General features: G+C 42.1%; 1 protein-coding gene and 1 pseudogene across 4 annotated transcripts in view; both read right to left on the minus strand.

The window, feature by feature from the left end:
* Positions 1–268: 268 nt before the first annotated feature.
* GREB1L (GREB1 like retinoic acid receptor coactivator) overlaps positions 269–23166 on the minus strand; it is a 257646-nt gene continuing 234748 nt past the window's right edge. For 2 of the 4 annotated variants that reach the window (XM_075993604.1, XM_075993601.1), the window contains 11 exons: positions 22094–22665; positions 21754–21856; positions 19014–19169; positions 18601–18740; positions 16280–16760; positions 10776–10941; positions 9549–9776; positions 7788–7929; positions 6576–6776; positions 4100–4238; positions 269–2974 (listed from right to left, as the gene is read on the minus strand). In XM_075993604.1, the coding sequence (XP_075849719.1) occupies positions 2811–2974; positions 4100–4238; positions 6576–6776; positions 7788–7929; positions 9549–9776; positions 10776–10941; positions 16280–16760; positions 18601–18740; positions 19014–19169; positions 21754–21856; positions 22094–22665 (2492 nt within the window). In that variant the 3' untranslated portion in view covers positions 269–2810. The remainder of the gene's footprint in view (positions 2975–4099; positions 4239–6575; positions 6777–7787; positions 7930–9548; positions 9777–10775; positions 10942–16279; positions 16761–18600; positions 18741–19013; positions 19170–21753; positions 21857–22093; positions 22666–23166) is intronic. The other 2 variants (XM_075993603.1, XM_075993602.1) reach the window with 2 other exon arrangements.
* On the minus strand, positions 19164–21737 carry LOC105860907 (peptidyl-prolyl cis-trans isomerase NIMA-interacting 4 pseudogene; annotated as a pseudogene).

Raw genomic sequence — 23166 nt, forward strand, 5'->3', positions numbered from 1 at the left:
CATCTGTAATTATATAGAAATCTTCAAATGTGCATGATCTATAGATATTTTGTGTGTGTGTGTGTGTATCTCTGCTTTGTAAAAGCTACAGGTTTTCATTCAGCAAATATTTAGCACTTTTTCTTGGACTGTTATGCCAGAATATTAGAATCTTAGAGTCATCCAACCTATGATATGGGGACTTCCAGCCTTTCTTGGACATTGGCAGAGTTAGGGAGCTCTTTCCACTTTTTTAACATACTGAAAAATTGGTTTAAAGAAGAAACACTTTTTGAAGGGGGGTGGGAGAGAATTTTAATACATTCATCAGATTAAATGAAAGGACAAGAACATACAGTAGACACAACTTAAGACAATTCAGAATCATAAACAAAATGTGAGGTAGACTGACTAGTGAAATTCACCAAATTTTGGTTAAGAAAAATTTTACAGTAATAAAGTAACACAGGTGCCCCCTTTTCTAAAAATCACAAAAAGCAATTGCATAAATTACAGCCAAAAAAATTGACTACAACAATTCTAATTTTTAGTTTACATTCAGTATTAACCTGTGTGAACTGTCATACATGCCGAGGTTCAGCAGGTCTATAGGTGAGTTACTGTGGGGGTCTAGCGAATCCATTTACCCCACATCAGTGTTCTAAGGGATAGCAAAGCTTAAAGCTGAAAACACCAAGATACATATTAACAAATCATGGTGTCCTGTGCTTGTGCAATTTTTTCCTTAAAGAAGGACCTTACATTCTGTAAAGAATTATACTGATGATTTTAAAAGCTCCAAACCTTAGTAAGCTAGGCTTTGAAAAGAATAGGCAGGTCAGTTTCTCCATCATTGGGGGTGACGGTCTTTTGGCTTTATTCTGGCATTTTTCCTCCAAAGACTTAAATAGTATTTAAGAGCTCAAAATCATTTGAATTTTCAGAGTGCAGCCCTAAGTAATATGGAATGCCTGCATCTGATATAACTACTTTAAAAAAACATTCTTCAGACCATGAAGTCATAAAGCCAGAAGAAACCCTGAGAGGCCATCTCTCCCAAGTACAATTGTTTTAGAATTATTTCAAGTATTTTATCTGCCCTACATAGTAAATGGTATTGGAATATTGCACAAACAGTGGGTTTCTTGATATTGTCTGCATTAGGCCCTTTCAGCAAAACAGGAACACGTGAAATACATTCATATCTAAACCAAACTCCTTCAAAACATAACCTTTTTGCCAAAATATCTGCTGTACTAAAATTAAGGAGTATTTTTAAAGCATATATAAGGCAGGTCCTCTCTGAAGGACAATTAAAAATGGGGTTAAAAGGAATTGTTCATTTCAAAATACATTTAAAGCATCATAAGTAGCTATAATTAAAACCAAGCGATCTGCAAACCATTTTCAGTCTAATACATTCCATCATTTCACTAGCTGTAAACTCCTTGTTAACACAAGATAATAAAGCTGGTCAATTAACACTATTTGTTCTAAGTAAATGCAGGCTTTATAGACCCCTCAGTAGTTTCAGGTCACACAAACAAGATCGATTCAAGTAAAAATGGCCATTTTAAGTGGGGTTAAAGTGGTATATATGGGCTAATGAAAAAAATCTCAAGAGATTGTTCAGGGATGAGAATTGGAGTAATTTAAGAGTAAACTTCCCATAGACTTAGTTTGTTCTAGAACATTTTATAAAAATGTTTTTGATTAAAATATTTGGTGAGAAATCTGTAGAAATTTATAGAATCTTCCTTACTCCTTACAAAAGAATTCACTGGTAAGATAAAGGAAAACATTTCTCTCTCTTTCTATGGCTCTATTTCCCATTTCAGCAATTTGTTTTGTTGTCAATGTAAGGTGGCTAATTCAGTGTGTCTTTTAAAGGCAGCTTTGCTTGAGTCCCTGAAAGGAAATGAACTAGTTCCACTCCACAACAGAACCTCGGCCTGACATTTATGTTTGCTGGTACCATCTGCTTAATTCCAACCAAACAGGGTGGATGCAGGTAAACTGCCTTCTTATTTGGCTCAACTTTATCAGTTCTTGCACAAGATTAATCACTGTTCCATATTCTCATAGACATGATGTGCTTAAAGACTGGAAACCTTTTTAAAGAATGGGAAAAGCAAAGGAATTAAGCTAGGAGAAGCTGCATAAATGCACACAATGCCTGCTCTGCATTTACTGATGTTTGTTCAGTTTAAATAGTAAACTTTTAACTCCTGTGGAAATTTTGCCAAAACTTTCAATACATAGAAGATTATAAATCTTAAACTAACACTGCACAGAGAAAGACAAAGCTACTTCTTTTTTAAATACCAATATCTTCTACATTCTATCATTTCAGACCCCTGAGTAATACTGTACCAAAGTACAGATCTGAAGAGAAACTGAGGGTTCAGGCCTCAAATGTTAATCTTCAATTAATTTCACACCAGTGGTGTGCGTCTCATGTAACACATTCAGGCTAGCTAATGCTGAAAATTGTTTCCTCCTGACATGGTGTAGTAGAAAAAACAATGCAAACTCCATGTTCATTCTCCAAAGTGTATCTTCCTTAGGATCCCATAGGCAGACCATATCTTAAGTAATTGCATAACTGCCTAGGGTGGAGTTTACCTGAACTTAAGGTCCTGTAATTGGAACTGAAGGGAAGTGATATCCCCAAAGACCTGGGCCAGATTTGGGGAGTTCTTTGGAGAATAGACAAATATGTTGCACTTTGCTCCACAGTGATTGTACTTTAAAGGAAAAAAAAAATCCCAAATTGTTTCTGTCTCACTCTACCTAGGCATCCCCTTGCTATTTTTGGTCGTGTCAAAAGCTCATACATGGCGTCCAGTAAGAAAGTAGAGAGGCTTGTCATCACTGCTGTTAGCAGTTTGAAACTCATCCCGGAGGCGGAACTGCCATTCATCCTCTAGCTCTAAGCGGACAATTGTTTGGCGTAAGGAGCTTCTGTCTTGGCAGATGACACACAGGGTAGCACCTTCAGGAAAAAAGGCAGAAATGTGTCTTAGGCTCAGGGATTGAATTTATAAAAGAACCATACCATTTCTCTGATTATGTTTCCTAAGCTAACACATTTGCGAACCAACATATAGATAAGTAACCTATCAATTGTTCCTTTTAATTTTATTATTTGTTTTGAAAAAGTATTTCACAAATTCAGTAGATTAAAATAGTGTAAAGTGGGCAATCTCCCAACCGTGGTCGCCCTTCCCTGTGATAACTAATGTTATGTTTCTCATATTCCTCTAGATTGGGGTTTTTCAACCTCAGCACTATTGAATTGGGTAATTCTTTGTTGGGGGGGGGCTGTTCTGTGTCTTGTAGGATGTTTAGCAATATCCTTGGCTTCTGCCCAGTATATGCCAGCAGCACCCCCCCAGTGACAACCAAAAATGTCTCTAAACATTGAAAAATATCTTCTGGGGGTGGCAAAATTGCCTCCCCTCTCCCCATGAGAAACACTACTCCAGAAGTACTTTATACAAATAAATGCACAGTTCCCTCCTGTTCTGATGCTACATACAATGTTCTGAACCTCACTTTTTCTACTGACCTCAAAGGTCATCTTGTTAACATTATTTATGATGTTCAATCTGTAATTTATTCTTAGGCCAGTCTAACTCTTTCTATGGTTTATACCTATTGAATTAATTTCTGTATCAGATAATACCTAAGGGAATTTACATCTGGGGATGCAATTAAACAAATATGTTGTAGCTGATTCCTGACCCAGCAATATTATATTCAGATTACTATAGAATGTGTATAGTTATATACATAGACTTATTAACCTGATTTCTCCTAAAACTTGATTAGATGAGAAATATTATGTATTCTTGCATTACATCATTCCTTTCTAAATTAATAGTGGCAAAAATTTAATAAGGTCACAAGCGTGGCTGTTTATCTGCATTTAGTCTTAGTAACTTTATTCCCCCCCCCATTTAAGGAAATCAGTGGCCCTGTTTTAAAAGCAAAATACTGAAATTACTGGCAAAATTGGTGTTAAATAGTGTTTTTTTTTAAATATGTCTTTTACCTCTGTATTTTATCCAGTGGGAGACCAATAGCATTTATAATTAGGATACTAAATTTGATTTACCTTTTAGAAACTTAAATTTCTTAAGAAGATCAGCACCTACAAAAGAGTCACAGAGGTACAAGAGGAGTCCACTGAAACACACCCCTTCACAATTGACATTGTTGGAGTGGGGTCTGGAGCTGATGTAGCATATGGCCACCTGAAATCATGAAGCAGAAAGAGCGTGGGCATTTCAAGAGCAAGCAAAATGTTTGCAGTTTAATTTAATCTTTATCTCAGGGTAAGGTAAAGGAGATGAGTTTTTTCCAGTGTTAAGTTAAATGGCTAGGTTATTTAAGCTTTGTACCTTTTTTATTTAGTGTGCCAAGTTTTAACCTGTTTAAAAAGCTGCTCGTTTATTTCTCATAATAAAGGAATGTTATGAGGGAAGTTAGTAGTAAGAAACAAAACAAGTCCCTCCATCTGAGAGTCTTTATAAAATCAGAAAATTAGGGCCAGATATGGTGGCTCACCCCTGTAATCCTAGCACTCTGGGAGGCTGAGGTGGGAGAATCTCTTGAGCTCAGGTGTTCAAGACCAGCCAAGCAGGAGTGAGACCCTGTTGCTACTAAAAATAGAAAAAAATTAGCCGGGTATGGTGGTGTGCACCTGTAGTCCCAGCTACTTGGGAGGCTGACGCAGGAGGATCACTTGAGCCCAAGAGTTTGAGGTTCCTGTGACTGAACTAGACTCTGTCTTAAAAAAATAAAGAAAAAGAAAATTATCTTCCACAAAAGTCATACTTAGGAAAGATTAAATGTTAGATTACCTTATTTTTTTTTTTTCGAAGATTACCTTATTGACAAGAATAAATTTTTAATCAGCTTTTCATTTAAATTTACTTAAATTTTCAACTGATGCTTAAAACAGTTCATGAATTAAAATTTTTGCCTCTATCTGGCTTCCATGAACATAAGGTAACTTCATAAAAATTATGGGGAATTGGCCAGGCATGGTGGCTCACGCCTGTAATCCTAGCACTCTAGGAGGCTGAGGTGGACAGATTGCTCAAGGTCAGGAGTTTGAAACCAGCCTGAGCCAGAGGGAGACCCCGTCTCTACTATAAATAGAAAGAAATTAATTGGCCAACTAATATATATATAGAGAGAGAGAAAAAATTAGCCGGGCATGGTGGCACATGCCTGTAGTCCCAGCCACTTGGGAGGCTGAGGAAGGAGGATTGCTTGAGCCCAGGAGATTGAAGTTGCTGTGAGCTAGGCTGACGCCACGGCACTCACTCTAGCCTGGGCAACAAAGTGAGACTCTGTCTCAAAAAAAAAATTATGGGGAATTGAATAAGATAGGAGTTAGAATGGTGGAATGGCTAAATGCATGGGCCAGTCTGCTTGGGTTCAAATACTGGTTCCTCCCCATTTATTAGCCACGTGACAATGAATAGTTTCCTTCATTTTACTATACCTCAGTTTCCTCATCTGTGGTGATATTACCTGTTTCATAGGTCTGTTGGGTGAATTAAATAATATATGCAAACCACTTAGTAAGTATTGGGTAAATGTTAGCTGCTATTAGTAGTAATGAGATTATGTTTTCTACTACCGAGGGCCCTGGACTCTAGGGTAGAGGAATTGGAAAAGATGTTGGTTAGACATGTAACTTAGTTAAATACCATAGAAAGTTTTATTACATCTGATGATTTTTAAAGTTTCTTTTATCTCTAAAATTCTACCAGCTGTGGCTCAATCCACAGTATAGATTATTGAAACATCATAAAAATGAGAATGTAAAATGTTTACACTGTTAAATTTTAAAAATTAAGTTTCTAATTGAGTGTTAAAAGATTGTGTATAATAGATACATGTGTTGTTTGTCAATACATACAAAGAAAAAACCCAGAAGGAAATGTAGCATACCAAAATGTTATGTTCCTGTTATAGGTAACTTTATTTTCTTCTTTATACCTTTAAAAAATTCTTTACAAGAAGGATGTATTACATTAATGACTAGAAGAGAATAATCCTAAGGGAAAGCTTAGTGGCAGGAGCCTGAAGGTGCAAATGGCAATGTTAAAAAAAACTAAAACATGCAAAGAAATTGAGAAAGAAGTCTAGGGGTGGGAAGTGGAAAAATGCCAGCTATAAAGGGCTCAGGTGGTATACATGTAATCACCTAAAATAGTGGCTGAGACATTGTGTGCCTTTGAAAAGCTCACAATCTTATGGAGAAAACCCACATAATTACAATATAATCTGATAAATGTTAAGGGAGGTGGGAGTAAGCAACTCCTTCTGCCCTAAGTCATCAAGGTAGGCTTTTCGGAGGAGCTAACTGAGCTAAGTTATCAGTGTTCACTGGCTGGTTTTATGGAGATGAACTAGGTATCAGGAGGGAGAGTTGCCATCGCATCTTGTAGGAGCCTTTACATGAGTGAATATGTCACAGGCTATTTTTGGTGTCTACTTAAGTTCTCAAAAGCTAAAATGGGAAAGAAATAGGTGGATGTGGGTAAGCAGAGTACTAACCACCACCACCCCTTTACCTCCGGTCCAATGTTAAGGTAGCAGTCAATGGCCAGCACAGGACTCTTGAAGTTACAGATGGCTTTGGGGAAGAGTTTATATGAAGCGTGCTGAAGGAATTTCTCCAGGAGAAACTGTGCAGGGGCTGCCAGTAGCGTGTGTTCACTGTCAGGAGCACAGATGTACTGAAGGGGTAAGATGGGTGCTAAGCTCTCTGACACCTGAAATCAGAGCCAAGATGATCATGGGAAATAAGTCTCTCACTAGATGAAACTGGATTGTATCCTAACAGTCACAAAATAATAGTAGTAGCACAGTGACAGATGCTAGGTTCTTGGGTCCTGAATTTTTTTTTCCTCTTGGGAATAATAGTACAATAGGATTTAACATAGGTTGCACACAGCAAGGACAGTAGAAGGTGGAAAGTAGGCTCTTTTGAAAGTTCACTACATTTAACAAGTATACACTGTGAGATCCAATAGACAGCCTTTTACAGCGGTGCTGGGTGTGTATGAGTCAAATCCTAGCCCATCCCAGCTTTAAAAAAAAAAGACAAAGGTTTCTAAGCTCCACGTGCTACAAATTATTAGACACCGGTAAATCTCAGAAAAGAGTAGACCTTGGAATTCACTCTTTACAGGTTTTGATCTGTATTGCTATCTGTAAAAAAAAAAAAAAATTCTGGCGAAGAACCAGACTAGCATCTTGATTTACATTTCTCTCGTGTATCACATAAGGCAGCAGTCCCCAACCTTTTGGCACCTGGGACCAGTTTCGTGGAAGACAGTTTTCCATGGACGGGGTGGGGGGAGATGGCGAGCAATGGGGAGTGGCTGCAAATACAGATGAAGCTTCGCTCTTGCTCACCCACCACTCACCTGCTGTGCAGGCTGGTTCCTAACAGGCTACGGACCGGTACCGGTCTGCAGTCTGGGGTTGGGGACGGCAAACAAAGGATGTAAAAATGTAACATTTGTCATCTTGAAACTAAAGCTCTGCTGGAAGGCTTAAATCTAACGTAATTTCATTGAATTGTTAAAACTTATGTTTTGGTGCTACACGAGTCCTCAGTAACAGAAAGGAGACTGCGAATTTGACATTAAGAACTATCTTGTATTACTTCACTTTCCAATCAAGTGGAAAGTGCTTAATGCTAGTATCTAATAACAGAGATATTCATAAGATGTCATTATGCTTGTTTTCAACACTCAAATCAGGCTTGCAAAACTTACCATGATCTTTGGTTTAATGATAAAGTCCCTTTGCCCGCCAACCTGAATATGTTTCTTCATGAGACTGAAGTTATTAAAGCGGCAGATGAGCAGGCCACTACTGTTTGTTCTCAGGTTAAAGTCAACATCTTCACAGAAATACCTAAATCATAACCACAACAATAGGTTTCTTTGACTGCCTGTCACATCTCAACCATGATAAGTATACATAGAGATAGGGTGGCAGATGTTGGGAGAGATCCTAAAATAATCAACCTTGCTTTCGTGGTGGAGCTCACCCTCATAACACTGTCCTGTGAAAAACCTTGATTTGGGCATTATAGGAAGTATGGTGATTTTTGTCCCAGATATGCAACACGGTTTTAGATATCCCTGTGCAAAACCAGGATTGTATTCCTATTCTGTATACTCGGGCAGAACAGCATTGCAGAGGTGTTCTAGTTTTAAAATTTTGGCTACACACAGGATGAAATATCTGCCAAAGTTAAAACACAGAAGTGAGGGCCAGTGGCTCACGCCTGTAATCCCTAGCACTCTGGGAGGCCGAGGCGGGTGGATTGCTCGAGGTCAGGAGTTCAAAACCAGCCTGAGCAAGAGCGAGACCCCATCTCTACTATAAATAGAAAGAAATTAATTGGCCAACGAATATATATAGAAAAAAATCAGCCGAGCATGGTGGCGCATGCCTGTAGTCCCAGCTACTCGGGAGGCTGAGGCAGGAGGATCGCTTGAGCCCAGGAGATTGAGGTTGCTGTGAGCTAGGCTGACGCCATGGCACTCACTCTAGCCTGGGCAACAAAGCGAGACTCTGTCTCAAAAAAAACAAACAAACACAGAAGTGAAAGCAGCAGCTATTCTGATAGCCACAGGGTCCGGGGTTGGCATAATAGGGACTTTATGGTCCCTGTGTTTCTTCCTTGGTCCCCTCAGATTTTTCAGGAACATGGACATAATTTATTCAGGAGGTAAAACCAGGGCTAGTGTGCTTATCCCTATCGGTTGCCTTTTCCCAGTGGGATCCAGATCTCTGTGTCTTGCTCTTACTAATACTTGGGGAAAGTTATTTCCTTCTGAGTTCTAAGGGTGAATGAGGGTTTAGTCTTAACATGTTTGTGTGTCCACATACTACTTTGTGTTGAGTCAAGTAGTTTTTGTGCTGTTTTAGTTCTTACTGAATAATCAGATGGCTGAATGTGTTTTCTAAGCATTTCATGTTGTAACAGCTTTTTTTTTTTTTTTTTTTTTTTTTTTTTTGAGACAGAGTCTCGCTTGTTGACCAGGCTAGAGTGAGTGCCGTGGCGTCAGCCTAGCTCACAGCAACCTCAAACTCCTGGGCTCAAGCAATCCTTCTGCCTCAGCCTCCCGAGTAGCTGGGACTACAGGCATGCGCCACCATGCCCGGCTAATTTTCTATATATGTTAGGTGGCCAATTAATTTCTTTCTATTTATAGTAGAGACGGGGTCTCGCTCTTGCTCAGGCTGGTTTCGAACTCCTGACCTTGAGCAATCCGCCCGCCTCAGCCTCTCAGAGTGCTAGGATTACAGGCGTGAGCCACCGCGCCGGCTTGTAACAGCTATTATTAAGGGTCTAGGTCAGTTTGGGACTTGTGATCCCCTCTTTCTCCTGGTCCATATAAAGAGTTTCTCAGCTTTTCAATTACAGTCACAGAGACAGTGGAATAAAAGCATTACAGAGGCTAGAGCTGGGCAGAAATAATCGGTAGATGCCAGGATTACTTGTTCTACAAGGCCTAACTTACCTGTTGAAATCATACTGCACATTCTGAGTCAAGTCTATGTTGAGGAGAATGAAATCGTGCACGTGGCACCTAGAAAATGGGGCCTTTAGGCTCTGAGAAGTCAGCTTGCTGCTCCATTTCTGTATGCCCAAGAGTGCATAGTGGACAATTTTTGGTGTGGCTTCGATATGCTGCAAGACACTCTTCAAGGACACATTCTTACTGGAAATTCCTGCTTCCATGGGCTGGCTATGAAATATGAAGTTAGTTTATTTTAGATGTCAATAAATATTACTGAAGAGAGGATCATTTGTGAATAGCCTACACTACTGTATACTTGTAATAATGTAAAGGATATAATCAACTGATAGACTTTGTATTAGCCTGGAAGGGAAGAGGATATATAAAGCCCAGTTTTCACACTGCATGTCAGTGTTAACTTAAATAAGCTGCCTTTTGGGGGTGAGGCTTATCACTTTAGGGCAGAGAAAGCAATGCAGCCCATGTTTCAAAGTGAATAATGAGTAGGGAGTTACCAAAGAGAGGTAGCCGAAGGTTAGAAGCACAGAAATATACTTCCCAGTTCTGATAATTACGTATAGTAAATATTTGAAAACTTGACTGGCCTTAAATCCATAGTAGAAACAAGGACACAAAATCACAATACTTGAGCTGGAAGGGGCTTAGAGATTATCTGGCAGTGTTTAAGTGGGGAGTACTACTGAATTTGAGGGGCTATTTATTGCATAGTACTTTTAAATGTTTAGCATTCCCTAGTCTTCACAACCCCCCTGTGGACCACCCCCTAGCACTGTGACATCCCCAAATGCTCTCTAGGAGAGCAGCACTGCTTTTAGCCCAGCCATAATTTTACAGGTGATGGACTTGAGATACACAGAGGTGAGATGCTTTCCCTTTTCATACAGGCAGTCAAGAAGCAGAGCTGGGGTTACAGACCAGGCCTCCTGATTCAGACGTCAACAGATAAATCAGTGTGTCAACAAACTTTTGTAGCTAACCAACGCCATGATGCCAAAATGGTCCAGGAATTTAATGACATAGTGAATGTCTACATAAAAAATTCTTAAGTCATCACAAAATGTGCTAGTGAGGGTAGACCTTGGTTGACCATTTTGCTCTGGAAAGCTGTCTCTCTTACTCACTTCCATGTGTAACTGCAGCTGAAAAAAGTATCTTCCCTATAGCATTGTGTCATAATCTCCCAGAACTGCTTTGAAGTATCACTACCTGGTCTGCTCCTGAATACTGTGAATGTTCCACAGGACACACGAGTCATCCATCACAACAATGAAAGGCCAGACACACTGGCGTTTAATTCCCAGCTCCTCCAGGCGGTTCCTCTCCAGTTCTAGGTTGTGATATGACAGCTCCTTAATGAGGAACCTGGCAGCACCTGGAAGGCAACATAACCACATCTACACATTTTTTAGTCAGGCTTGGCTGAAGCCCAACAGGCAGCTCAGTCTCTCCACAGGGATGCCTGTTCACGCGGCAGCCACGCAGGTGGGAGCCAACCAAATGTTCAGAGCAGTGGCTCTCAAACTAGTTTATGTAAGAGTGACTGGAGAATCACTTGGAAGTAGATTCCTGGAGCCCATCACCAGAGATTTACTTGAGTAGGTCTGGAGAAGCCCCAGAAACCAGAGATATCTGATGTTACAGATGATCTAGGAACTACACTTTTGGAGTACTGCAAGAATCCAGTTTCCCCGGTACGTTAAAGGATACCACATATAGTAATTGCCATTACTTTGAAGTGTGCACGCTCAGTCTTGGAAGCAGCTACTCACACGTCCTGCACTAGGAAGTTTACCACAGCTGCAGTGGGTGGATATGCGACTTCCACTGATGGGTCCCCTGCTTTTAGATACTTTTAGGAAATTGGCCGCAGCACCTTCTCTGAAGAAGATTATGGAAACTGGCACCCCCTTCCCTTGATCTACTTATTGCAAGAGGCAATATGGTGTAGTAAAAGAATAGATGGGAGCCAACCTGTCTGATTTTGAATCCTGATTCTGCCACTTTCTGACCATGTTACCCTGGATAGGTTAGCTCCATTGTGCCTTGGCTTCTCCACTGGTAAGGAAGAGACCATAATGTCTATCTCATAGGACTGTATGGTGCACAGGACAGTGCCTCGCTCACAGTATGTACTCAGTGAGTGTCGGCGATTATTAAGGTGATGATCAGGAATTAGCCAAATTTTATGAGTGGCCACCCTAAAATGAAACAAAATGTAGATGATAATGAAACAAAGAGGCTCAAACTATTTAAATCTTTGGAGGAACCCAAAGAAGTTTGAATGGATTAAGGAGTAAAACCAGGATATAGGAAAATCTACCTTCCAAGAACATGTGGGTAATAGCTCACATTCTCAACAACATCTAATATGGGCTGTATGTGAAATCCCACAGCCAATAGCATCATAGCCAGTCGTGAAAGACTGAAAGCTTTTCCAGATCAGGACCAAGACAGGGATGGCTGCTTTCACCACTTCCAATTAACATAATACTGGAAGTCTTAGAGAAATTAAGCAAGAAAAAGAAATGAAATAAAAGGCATCCAAATTGGAAAGAAGAAAACTATCTCTGTTCCTAGACAACATAGGTAGAAAACTCTAAAAATTTCCCACAAAAAACTGTTAGAACTAATAAAGTTGCAGATGTAAAATCAATGCCAAAAATTAGTTTCATTTCTGTATTCCAACAATGAGTAATCTAAAAAAGGAAATTAAGAAAACAGTTCCGGCCGGGCACGGTGGCTCACGCCTGTAATCCTAGCACTTTGGGAGGCCGAGGCGGGTGGATTGCTCAAGGTCAGGAGTTCGAAACCAGCCTGAGCAAGACCCCGTCTCTACCAAAAATAGAAATTAATTGACCAACTAAAAATATATATACAAAAAAATTAGCCGGGCATGGTGGCGCATGCCTGTAGTCCCAGCTACTCGGGAGGCTGAGGCAGTAGGATCGCTGAGCCCCGGAGATTGAGGTTGCTGTGAGCCAGGCTGACGCCACAGCACTCACTCTAGCCTGGGCAACAAAGTGAGACTCTGTCTCAAAAAAAAAAAAAAAAGAAAGAAAGAAAGAAAGAAAGAAAACAGTTCCATTTACAGTAGCATCAAAAAGAATAAAATACGTAGGAGTAAACTTAACAAAGGAAGCCAAAGACTTGTGTAGTGAAAAGTACAAAATACTGCCAAAATAAATTAAAGACACTAGTAAACAGAAGGATACTCCACGTTCATGGATTAGAATATTTAACGTTAGATGTCAGTACTACCTAAAGTGATTTGTAGATTTATTGCAGTCCCTATCAAAATCTGAAAGACTGCAGAAATAGAAAAATCCATCCTTAAATACATATGGAATCTCAGGGGACCCCAAGTGGCCAATACCATCTTGAAAAAGAACCTAAAGTTGGAGGTCTCATATCTCCTGATTTCAAAACTTACCACAAGGCTATAGTAATCAAAAGAGTATGGTAGTGGCATGAAGAGAGACATATAGAAAGCCCAGAAATAAAACCCCCTCACATATGGTCAAGTCGCTTTTGATGAGGTCTTTCAATGGGGAATAGAAGGTCTGGTATGGGAAACTGGATATCCACATGCAAAGAATGAAATTGGACCCTTATCTTAGGCCATATAAAAATTAACTCAAAATAGATCAAAGACCTAAACCTAAAAGCTAGAACTGTAAAACATTTAGAATAAAACATAAGGGATGACTTCTTGATGGCATTGAATTTGGCAATGATTTCCTGCATGTGAGACCAAAAACAAAGGCAACAAAAGAAAAAACAGACAAACTAGATTTCATCAAATAAAGTGAAAAGGAAATCCATGGAATGAGAGGAAATATGTACAAATACCTGATGAGAGGTTAATATCCAGAATGTATACTCCCTTATAAGAACTCTTACAACTCAACAGTGATAAAAAATGATTCAGGCCAGGCGCGGTGGCTCACGCCTGTAATCCTAGCACTCTGGGAGGCCGAGGTGGGCGGATTGCTCAAGGTCAGTAGTTTAAAACCAGCCTGAGGGCCGGGCGCTGTGGCTCACGCCTGTAATCCTAGCTCTTGGGAGGCCGAGGCGGGTGGATTGCTCAAGGTCAGGAGTTCAAAACCAGCCTGAGCAAGAGCGAGACCCCGTCTCTACTATAAATAGAAAGAAATTAATTGGCCAACTGATATATATATAAAAAATTAGCCGGGCATGGTGGCGCATGCCTGTAGTCCCAGCTACTCGGGAGGCTGAGGCAGAAGGATCACTCAAGCCCAGGAGTCTGAGGTTGCTGTGAGCTAGGCTGACGCCACGGCACTCACTCTAGCCTGGAGAACAAAGTGAGACTGTCTCAAAAAAAAAAAAAAAAAAAACAAAAACCAGCCTGAGGAAGAGCGAGACCCCATCTCTACTATAAATAGAAAGAAATTAATTGGCCAACTAATATATATAGAAAAAATGAGCCGGGCATGGTGGTGCATGCCTGTAGTCTCAGTTACTCGGGAGGCTGAGGCAGCAGAATTGCTTGAGCCCAGGAGTTTGAGGTTGCTGTGAGCTAGGCTGACGCCACGGCACTCACTCTAGCCTGGGCAACAAAGTGAGACGCTGTCTCACAAAAAAAAAAAAAAAAAAAAAAAAAATGACTCAACTGAGAAATGAGCAAAGGACTTTGGAAACATTTCTCCACAGATGATATGCAAATGGATAAGAAGCATGTGAAGAAATCTCAACATCACTCATCATTAGGGGAATGCAAATCAAAATCACAAATAAGATACCACCTCAAGAAGAAAAAAAGTGTTGGTGAAGATGTGGAGAAATTGGAACCTTTGTGCACTGCTGGTGGGAATGTAAAATGGTGTAGCCACTATGGAAAACAATATAGTTGGTGATTCTTCAAAAAAATAGAATTATTATATCCAGCAATTCCACTTCTGTGTATATACCTAAAGGAATTAGAAGGGTCTTGAAAACATATTCGTACACCTGTGTTGACAGCAGCATTGTTCACAGTAGCCAAAAAGTAGAAGAAGCCCAAGTGTCCATCAACAGATGAATGGATAAACAAAATATATACATACAATGGAATATTACCCAGCCTTTAAAAAGGAAGGAAATTTCGACACATGCTACAACATGGGCGAATCTTGAGGACATTATGCTAAGCTAGTCACAAAAGGACAAATACTGTATAATTCCACTTATATGAGATACTTAGAGAAAGTTAGGATGATGGTTGCCAGAGGCTGAGGGGAGGGAATGGGGAGTTGTTTAATTGGTGTAGAGTTTTAGTTCTGCAAGATAAAAAGAGTTTTCAGGATGTGTTTCACAACAGTGTGAAGGTACTTAACACTTCTGAACTGTACATTTAGAAATGGTTAAGATGGTAAGTTTTATGTGTTTTTATCCAAACTAAAAAATAATAGTTTGTATTTATTTGTACATATGTTGGCCTTATCCCCAAATTATTGTACTAATAGCATAACTGGTACTACACAATTCAGTCAAATTGGGGATGAGGAAACTTTTTCTCGTAAGGTTCAGTTAGGTACAAAAGAGGGTTATATTCGTATTAAAAAAGACTTAAGTTAATTTGAGGATAGGTGGTTTGGGGGAGGATAAAGGATCAGAAGTATACAAAAATCTTAATTCACTTGACTATATCAAATGTGATAAATGTGGAAAATAAAATTTTATTAAAAATAATAAAACTACTTTTGAAAATCTTTTAATCCCTTATTAAGGGTTTGAAGCTGAAGGATATGTAAGGGAACAGAAAGGAACAAGAAGGGAAGAGGCTGATAAAGGCAGGGAAAGAGATGAACACACAGGGAGAGACAGAAGCTAAGTGGGGAAAGCAGGAGACCCTGGGGAGAAGAAACTTGGAGGTTCAAGAAAAGTGCTCAGGTCTCTTCTGCCTTCCACTCTAGCTCTAAGCTGGGTGTTAATACTTCCCTCTAACATAGGAATTAGCAGCTCTTTGTCCCAAATCCTTCTGCTACTCAGCACTGAGTTAGACACCTCCAGAATCTGATGGGAAAAACTGTTTAAAACTACAGTGCAAGAAGTGCCCAGAAGAGTACAGCTCTAAAACACGGCAGATTTAGGTGGAGGTTTCCTGTCTGAGTAAGGAAAACCAAAAGGTTCTAGACATCTCCAGTGCCTCCCCATAGCTCTGCCAGACATTCAGCATCCATGAGCCCCCTTTGAGAAATCAGCTTATTGTTCTTAAACCCTGTGGGGAAAAGCAGGAAAGACTGCTTCCACGTACTTTTGCTGTATCTTAGGCAGTAATGAAGCTTACAATTCCCCGGCTGTAGAGCAGCCCTCTGGGAACTTTCCATGTGTCTTTAGGATGAGATAACTCAGGGACCCTCCTGATCTGGGTGAACCACTCGCTCGCCGCTCCCTCCCTCCCGTGGACCATCTGTTTTCTCACTGTTACGTTCCTGCCCCACAGTGCTCAACCCAGGAACATTTGCAGCCTACAACCCCAAATCCTTCCCAGGGTGCTCCATATACATTATCTTCCTTACTAGTCCTCAGAAACGCTACAAAACGGCAGATAAGGGGGAAAAGAAAACTCATATTCAAAGAGGAGTCAAAAGACCTTTGGTTAGGAGGGCAGGACTCTCCAGAGGCAGAGGAACCTTTGAAAGTTTCCTGCCAGGGGAATGGAACTCAGTTTGTCTTCTCAGACCTTCTCCCCATCCCAGGAGGGCCCTTACCCACGCCTGCATTATTGAACATGCCGGGAAGCACCAGCATGATGTGGTTGGGCCAGTACTTGCGGTACAGCGGCATCTCATATTCTTTGACCACCAGAAGGTGAAGGTGGCTGATGCCCTCCATAGCGTGGAAAAGGTTTAGGAGTCCATGCTCATGGCGACCACTGGAAGGAGTGAAAATAGGGCTTTTGACTGCATTCAAATTCTGCTGAAAGGATAAAAACAGACCAAAAAGGGAAATTAAAGCCCTTAGATACAAGAAGCTTAGAGACCCTGATCTAGTGCCTGGCAGTCCTTGCGTCCCGATGTTTTTACCCACCTTGTCTGAAACCAGGGGCAGCCGCATACTCTCCAGGTGTTTGCCCTGCTTGCTGAAGACAAAGTGACTCTCTTTGGATTTGGGAATGATGAAATAAAGCTGAACCTCTTCTCCCAGCATAGAGGAAGAGAATGTGAAGGCATGAAGGGTGGAGTCAGACATCTACATTTGCAAAGAAGAAAGGGAGATAATGTAAGCTCATGGTTTCTAAACTTTCACCCTTTTCCTTTAGTTTGTTATTAAGAGAGGTGAACTGACATGAACTTATAAATGCCACCAGACCTTCTGGCAACATTTCACGTGTTGGGAAGGCAAACGCTTCATTGTTTAGTAGCTGCCACTGACATGAGAGCCAAGCATCTTGCCTCTCCATGGGAGGAGAAGGGCTCATTGCTTGGCACTGTCTGCATTCCTCATGCTCTTAGAGCCACAACTGCTCAGTCGTATGCAGAGGGGGCCAGATACACCTGTGGGACGTCCTGCTACGTTCGCGCTCCCAGAGGTCCCTGGTTATGGGGGAAAACACTTCTCTGTGTGTGTCAGGTCAAATGAGTTGAATATCAGCTCTCTAAATAAAATACAAGGACTGACATCATTAAAATGCCTCTGTGGCCCCATCTTTACAGTAGGAGTTGAAGAGGTTTGAACAGTCATTTAGCTCAGAACACTGGCTTCAGGGAGAGACCATTTGACTCACTGAAGCCATATATACATCTAACCTATTTTTAAAGTTGCTGGGAAGTTCACATGCTCTCAGTAACCCATCTCAGTGGATAATTATATAATAGGCCTTTTTATGTGCTTTATAATGCAGATGATATTTTGCTTAGTGAAAGGATAACATCAATTTTCATTAGCAACTAGAATTCAGGTGGGTTTCCTAATGGTTTTCAACCAAAATACTATATTTCATAGAAAAATATTGTACTTCTTTCTTTAAATTCTAGTTTATTCTGCTTCACAAATGTGGGAATATACTACTTAATATTATAATGACACGGAAACTATATGAATAGAGGGGTTTTAATAAAGAGACCTTTTTAAAAACCTATGATCTATATACCAGGGGACTTGAGTCTTTTATATTCCTAAAGCACTGTGAGCTGATTTCAAAGCAGACGTCCAAAAGTTTTCAGTAACACCAAGAAAACAAATGGGCTATAAAAGGTAACTTGTATTAGAAAGGCAGAATGATTCAATCAGTTTTGAAGCACATCCCTTCTAGTACCCATTTGTATTTCAGGATTAGATGTGGAAAGGGTGAAGATCTGGTCCTGAAGAACAAAAAGCAGGTTTGGGGGAGTCCAGTCAGCATGGCCTATAAGAAGCAAGAGTTGTTTCTAGGCGTTCAGAGCCAAGTCGTAAAAATTAGGGGAAAGCAGGCTCTGGATACTACTATCGTTTGTCGCCTTTCCTGTCTTAAAGATGCACTTGCCAAAAAGAAGACAAATACTAGGGAGTATTGGCTCACATTCTGTATTCATCTCTCTCAGTTTACACTCATAAAACAGACATTGACTCCACTGGACAAAACTACTCCAAGCAGGAGTAAGAATATGATTGGGTTGGTGCAAATCAACAGACATGTTAGAATCACAGCCCAAAGGGCACGCCCTGTGGATTTGTTAGATACTAGTGCCATTTTAGTCAACAATCCAAATGGGGATGAGGAAGACCCTTTTACCAAATGTACTATAACATACGGGTCACAGATAAACATCTCAGCTACTTTCTAACCTAAATATGACACCTGTAACCATTTTGGTGAAGTAATTTAAGACACTAAGCTGCTTCCCCTCCCTCCCTAATAACCCCAATAAGCTCAACTTTGATTTAATCATTGCTTCATGCATTTTCTCACCAATGAGTGGCTCCTTCTCATAAACTCTGCTTTACCTAGGGCCTGAAAGTAGGACCGTGAAATTTCATCCCTCCACTCCCTACCCTTTCATACAAAAGCCATATTGGGTAACAGGTCCAAGGGCAAAGGTGGGGGCTGCACCTGGGCGGCCGAGGTGAAGTCCATGTACTGGTGGCACTGCTCACAGTGGTGAAAAGTGTTGTAGGCTGCATATTTGGTCAGCATCATGGACACAGTTTCTCGTTTCCTGGGCTCCTCAACTTTGGATTCCTTTATTACTTCTGTGTATAAAGGGGCAAAAAAAAAAAAAAAAAATTCTATGATAGCACATGTCTCCCTCATGCCTAGGGAAAAAAGTCCCCTTCTCCCCAAAAGGACTTTTCCAAGGATTCAATAATTTATGCTTTGAGAAGCAGATATGAAAATTAAAAGATGATATGCGTGTCTGTAAGGGAGAAAAGAGAAAAACAGATTTAACTACCCCAGGCCTCCTGCCCTGATTTAGGTTCCCCTTGACCTTCAAAGGAGGGAGGTTTGGCTCCAATTGCACTGACCTTGTTTAACCCCTGCCAGCTTCTCAGTATATACCAGGCTCATCAGACTGTACTTGGGATCGTGCACACTGACGTCGAAAGGCATTTTACTGAAGCTCTCGATGTCAGGCCAGGGCTCTCCCTCTGACTGGCTCACTTCACTGCTTTCACTGTGATCTAGGACAAGAAGACAGTACACAGAGCAGGCAGATTGACCTTCCTCCCTCCCAAGCAGCAGGGAGTGAGGTTTTATGAAACATAAAGCCTAAAATGGGTGGACAAAGGCATTTTTGAAAAATGAGCTTCTCTTTCTCAGGTTAGAAGGAGCCAGAATTCTTCAGACCCAAGCTGAAAGGAATGTTTGTCCTCACTGGCCCCCAGCATTCATCTCTACAGATGCAGTCTATAAACTCCCATATCTATAAGATCAAACGAGTCTCCCAACTACCCCAAATGTCCTTATAAAAGCTTGATTAATCTTGATGATCTAAATTGTTTTACAAGTTTAGCTGTGGGGTGTTAAGATGTTGATATCCAAGAGATTTTAGGATGCACTGAGCAAGATCCTCAATGTTTCCCACATGTTATTGTTGTAGAATCACCTGGGGAGCTTGTAAGACTCCCCACACTCAAGCCACATACCCCAGACCAGTTAAATCAGTGTATTTAAAGCACTGGGACAGTGGCAGACACACAGGTATCCAACAGATTATTGTTAATAATAATTAAAATTTTTAGGATCAAATAGTAGCTTAAGAGAACTTTCAAAAGGGATAAAAGAAGAAATACACTTTCATAAAAAGTCTAAAGACTGGAAGTACAGCTATTATCTTTTTTTTTTTTCAGTCTTTCATATGATTTATTTTCTCCCTTCACGCATAATAATATGATATCCAAATTTTGTCTTCACTGGTGGATCTGTAAACACAGGTTTCTCCATCCCACTTATAGGCAAGCCAAATGCTGCTTCTTGAAAAGGTCCCATCGTGGACCCTCTGGTCATCCAACACAAGTCACCCCCTTGCTTGGCTTTATCTTCACTATATTGGGCAGCCACTTCACTGAATCTTGTTCCAGACTTTAACTTTTCCATGGCTTCCATGACTTTGCCGTGTTTCTCACATAGAATGTGTCTGACCTTTACCGCATTGCCACCGCCGTTGGGACCCTGAGCCTTCTTGTCAGAACTGTCGCTCCCAGAGGCTGCTCCCCCTTTTCCAGAACCACTTTTTCCTTTGAGCGGCATCTCCTAAACTTGCCGTTGAACTCCAGCTGTTATCTTTTAACACAAGTAATACCATTTATTTTTATATCCCTGAGCTAAAGTTTGTGCTTTATTTAAAGTTTCAAGATTATTCTAGTTTTTTAAAAACGTGTCATTGTGCCTCTTCAGAATACCATTGCATTCACCTGCACTAAAGTGAGGGAGAAGGAAGAAAGCCAGACTAGTAGTATATCTCACTACAAAGGCCAGGTTCTCCTGTCCAATGGGCTGTAACGTACTCTCAGCTCACAGACACAGGGTGAGATTCAAGGTCACTGTATTATGATCCGAGGATAAAACCAAAGGCATCACTCTGTTGCGGTGCCAAGGAGCCTGGTGGGAAAGCTGGCAGGAATGCCAGGGCCCCGACTCCTGGTCTGCTTGGCTCTGGCTTTGCCCTTCTGGGCCCTGCCCCCTTCCAGGGGTCTGGGGTGTTTTGAGGCTAACCTGGAGCTCTGGCTCTCCTCTGTGGGGGCCTGGGGAGTCGCTGCAGTTCAGCTAGGGACATGAGGAGACATGGATGGTAAGAGAAGATCGTGTGTGTGTGTGTGTCTAAAATCGTGAGCGGGAATTGATGAGGAATGGAAATAGTGCTGAAGCCATAATAAAATGATTAAATATGTATGATTCTACTTATTCTTGGCCTGCACTTAAACTAGTCCCTTCCGCTGGTCAGGGAACAGGTCCAACTATTTAGGTCAAACAAGTATGGTAAGATCTCTAAGAGTTAACTTGATAGATGATACTGAGGGCTTTCCCTATCCTGGACTCATCTTTGAGGGACCTGAGGAGAACTTCTACCCGGTAGCCTTACTGCCTCCCCACGATTCCCCTCCAGCATGGTTCTGAGACGGGAAGCCATAGTTTTGAGGCCACTGTTCTTAGCCACAGAATGGGATTGTCTCCCTGGGGTTAGATGGCTGGAAGGATCCTGCTCTGCACGCTGGCTCCCACAGCCCTGTGGAGCACTCGCCCCTGTGTCTTAACTGCCAGCGGGAAGGGATTTTATTTGTGGTGCCAGCATTCGTAGATGTTTTCATTTCATTATAGGAATCCTATGCCTTCACTCAGAGCCTGTGGTTAAAATATAAGATATACTCCAGCTGACCAACCACGGACTAATATCCAGAATTTGCCCTGGATTTCTAAGCAGTTGAATACTACACATTGAATTTTATAACCATTTGGCCATCTAGGGAATTAATCTACCTAACAGGGCTTTATAAAATGCCTCTGTGCCCAGCACCTTGCTGGACATTGTGGAGAGAGGGAGGCCAGAAGTAGAATACTCTATCCCTGACCTCAAGGAGCTAAAAAACAAAGGCTACAGCTTACTTAGAACTATTTGCTGGGCATATCTTCTTTAACCTCACAATAACACTGCAAGTTAGGTATGCAGAAATCCCAGAAGGCAGAAGCAAACTCCCAGGATTTGGTGTTTAATGCCTTTACATCTTGCCCCTCAGCCGCCCCTCACGGCTCTGGCTCAGAACTCACCAGCGTTGATCTCCTCCTCGTCATACACATCCACCTCCAGGAGCCTGATGAGCATGCGGAAGAGGATCCTAAGGAACTGTAAATAGGAGCCAGTCTTTCCCACCTGATGGAAACATTTTGCATTGCGGAGGGGTTGGAGGAGGGGAAGAAAAAAGAAAAAGATTTCACACCTTGGCTCTTCAGTGTTGCCTTCTGCCTCTCGGAGGCCTAAATGAGGTCCTCATTGCTCTGTCACACCCACTCCCCACCCCCCAAGAGGTTCCCTGGCTTCTTCCTTCGTGGGGAAGATGCACCAACCCTAGCCTACGACAGGGCCCGGCCCCACCCCGCCCGTCCCTACCTGGGGAGGCCCAGTCAGCAGCAGCCGCCGGGGGTGGAAGGTCCGCGTGCCAGAGGCCGGGTCTGGCTGGTTGCTGTAGTCAGCGTGGTGCTGCCGGGCAGAGGTCCACTGCCTGTAGTAGAGCGACTGCTCCTCACTGCTCATGTCCTTGTGCAGGAATGGCCGCAGGGAGCTCACCCAGGCCACATCGGCGTGGGGCAGCAGGGACGAGGAGGACGGCAGCTTGCCACCCTTCTGGGAGCCCAGAAGGCTGTAAGCAGCTTTGGATAAGATCACTATTGGTGGCAGGGCTGCATGCAGGCCCCTACAGCCTCTGAGAGGCTGTCCTGCCCACGGAAGGGTCCTGGGTCCCGAGGAGGATGACGAAGGCTTGGAGGTGGTGCTGCTCGCCATCTGGGGGCCCAGGGAATCGCACTCCTGCTTTAGAGCCTCCCCAGCTCCGGCCATGCCGGCGGAGACCCCTTCGTCCAGCCCTACGCTGGCGGCTGGGCTCTGGAAGCTGGGGATCAAGGACTGCTTCTGGGACTTGTCGGCCGTGCTGGAAGAGCTTACCCCATTCTCCATGATGGAACCTGAAAGAGGAAGCCACCCCGTGCCCACCCTGTGACTGATGCCGAGGTTTGCTCCTCCCAGGCTCCCGGCACCTCTGAGAGGGAGGTGAAGGCCAGGAAAGCAGCTGAAACCTCGCTCAGCTCTGTGGCTGCAGATCCTGTGCTCGAAATCTTCCCTTTGCCTCACTGTCCATCCTGGCCCATCCTGCTCCCTTGCCCTGGCTTCTCGGTGGGTTTGGCCAATAGGAAGCACCAGCAGGAAGTTGGTTATTTCTTCCCCAGCTTCCTCCTGCATGGTCACCCTGGGTTGGCCACCTTTCTCTACTGAGGGCTTCGGCTCAGGTCCCAGTAACTGTTCCCTCACTTCAGGCCCAGAGGTGGGCAGGGCTCCCTGGGATTAACTAGACCCTAGTTCTGCACCACCTCTTGCTGCTTTTCTAAGCCCCTATCTTTGCAGTAGTCACTTTATTAAACTCTCCTCAAATGACCTTACTTGGATCTGACATCTGATTCCTTCTAGGA

The sequence above is a fragment of the Microcebus murinus genome, chromosome 17, assembly GCF_040939455.1.
Source record: "Microcebus murinus isolate Inina chromosome 17, M.murinus_Inina_mat1.0, whole genome shotgun sequence".
NCBI classification, from domain to species: domain Eukaryota; kingdom Metazoa; phylum Chordata; class Mammalia; order Primates; family Cheirogaleidae; genus Microcebus; species Microcebus murinus.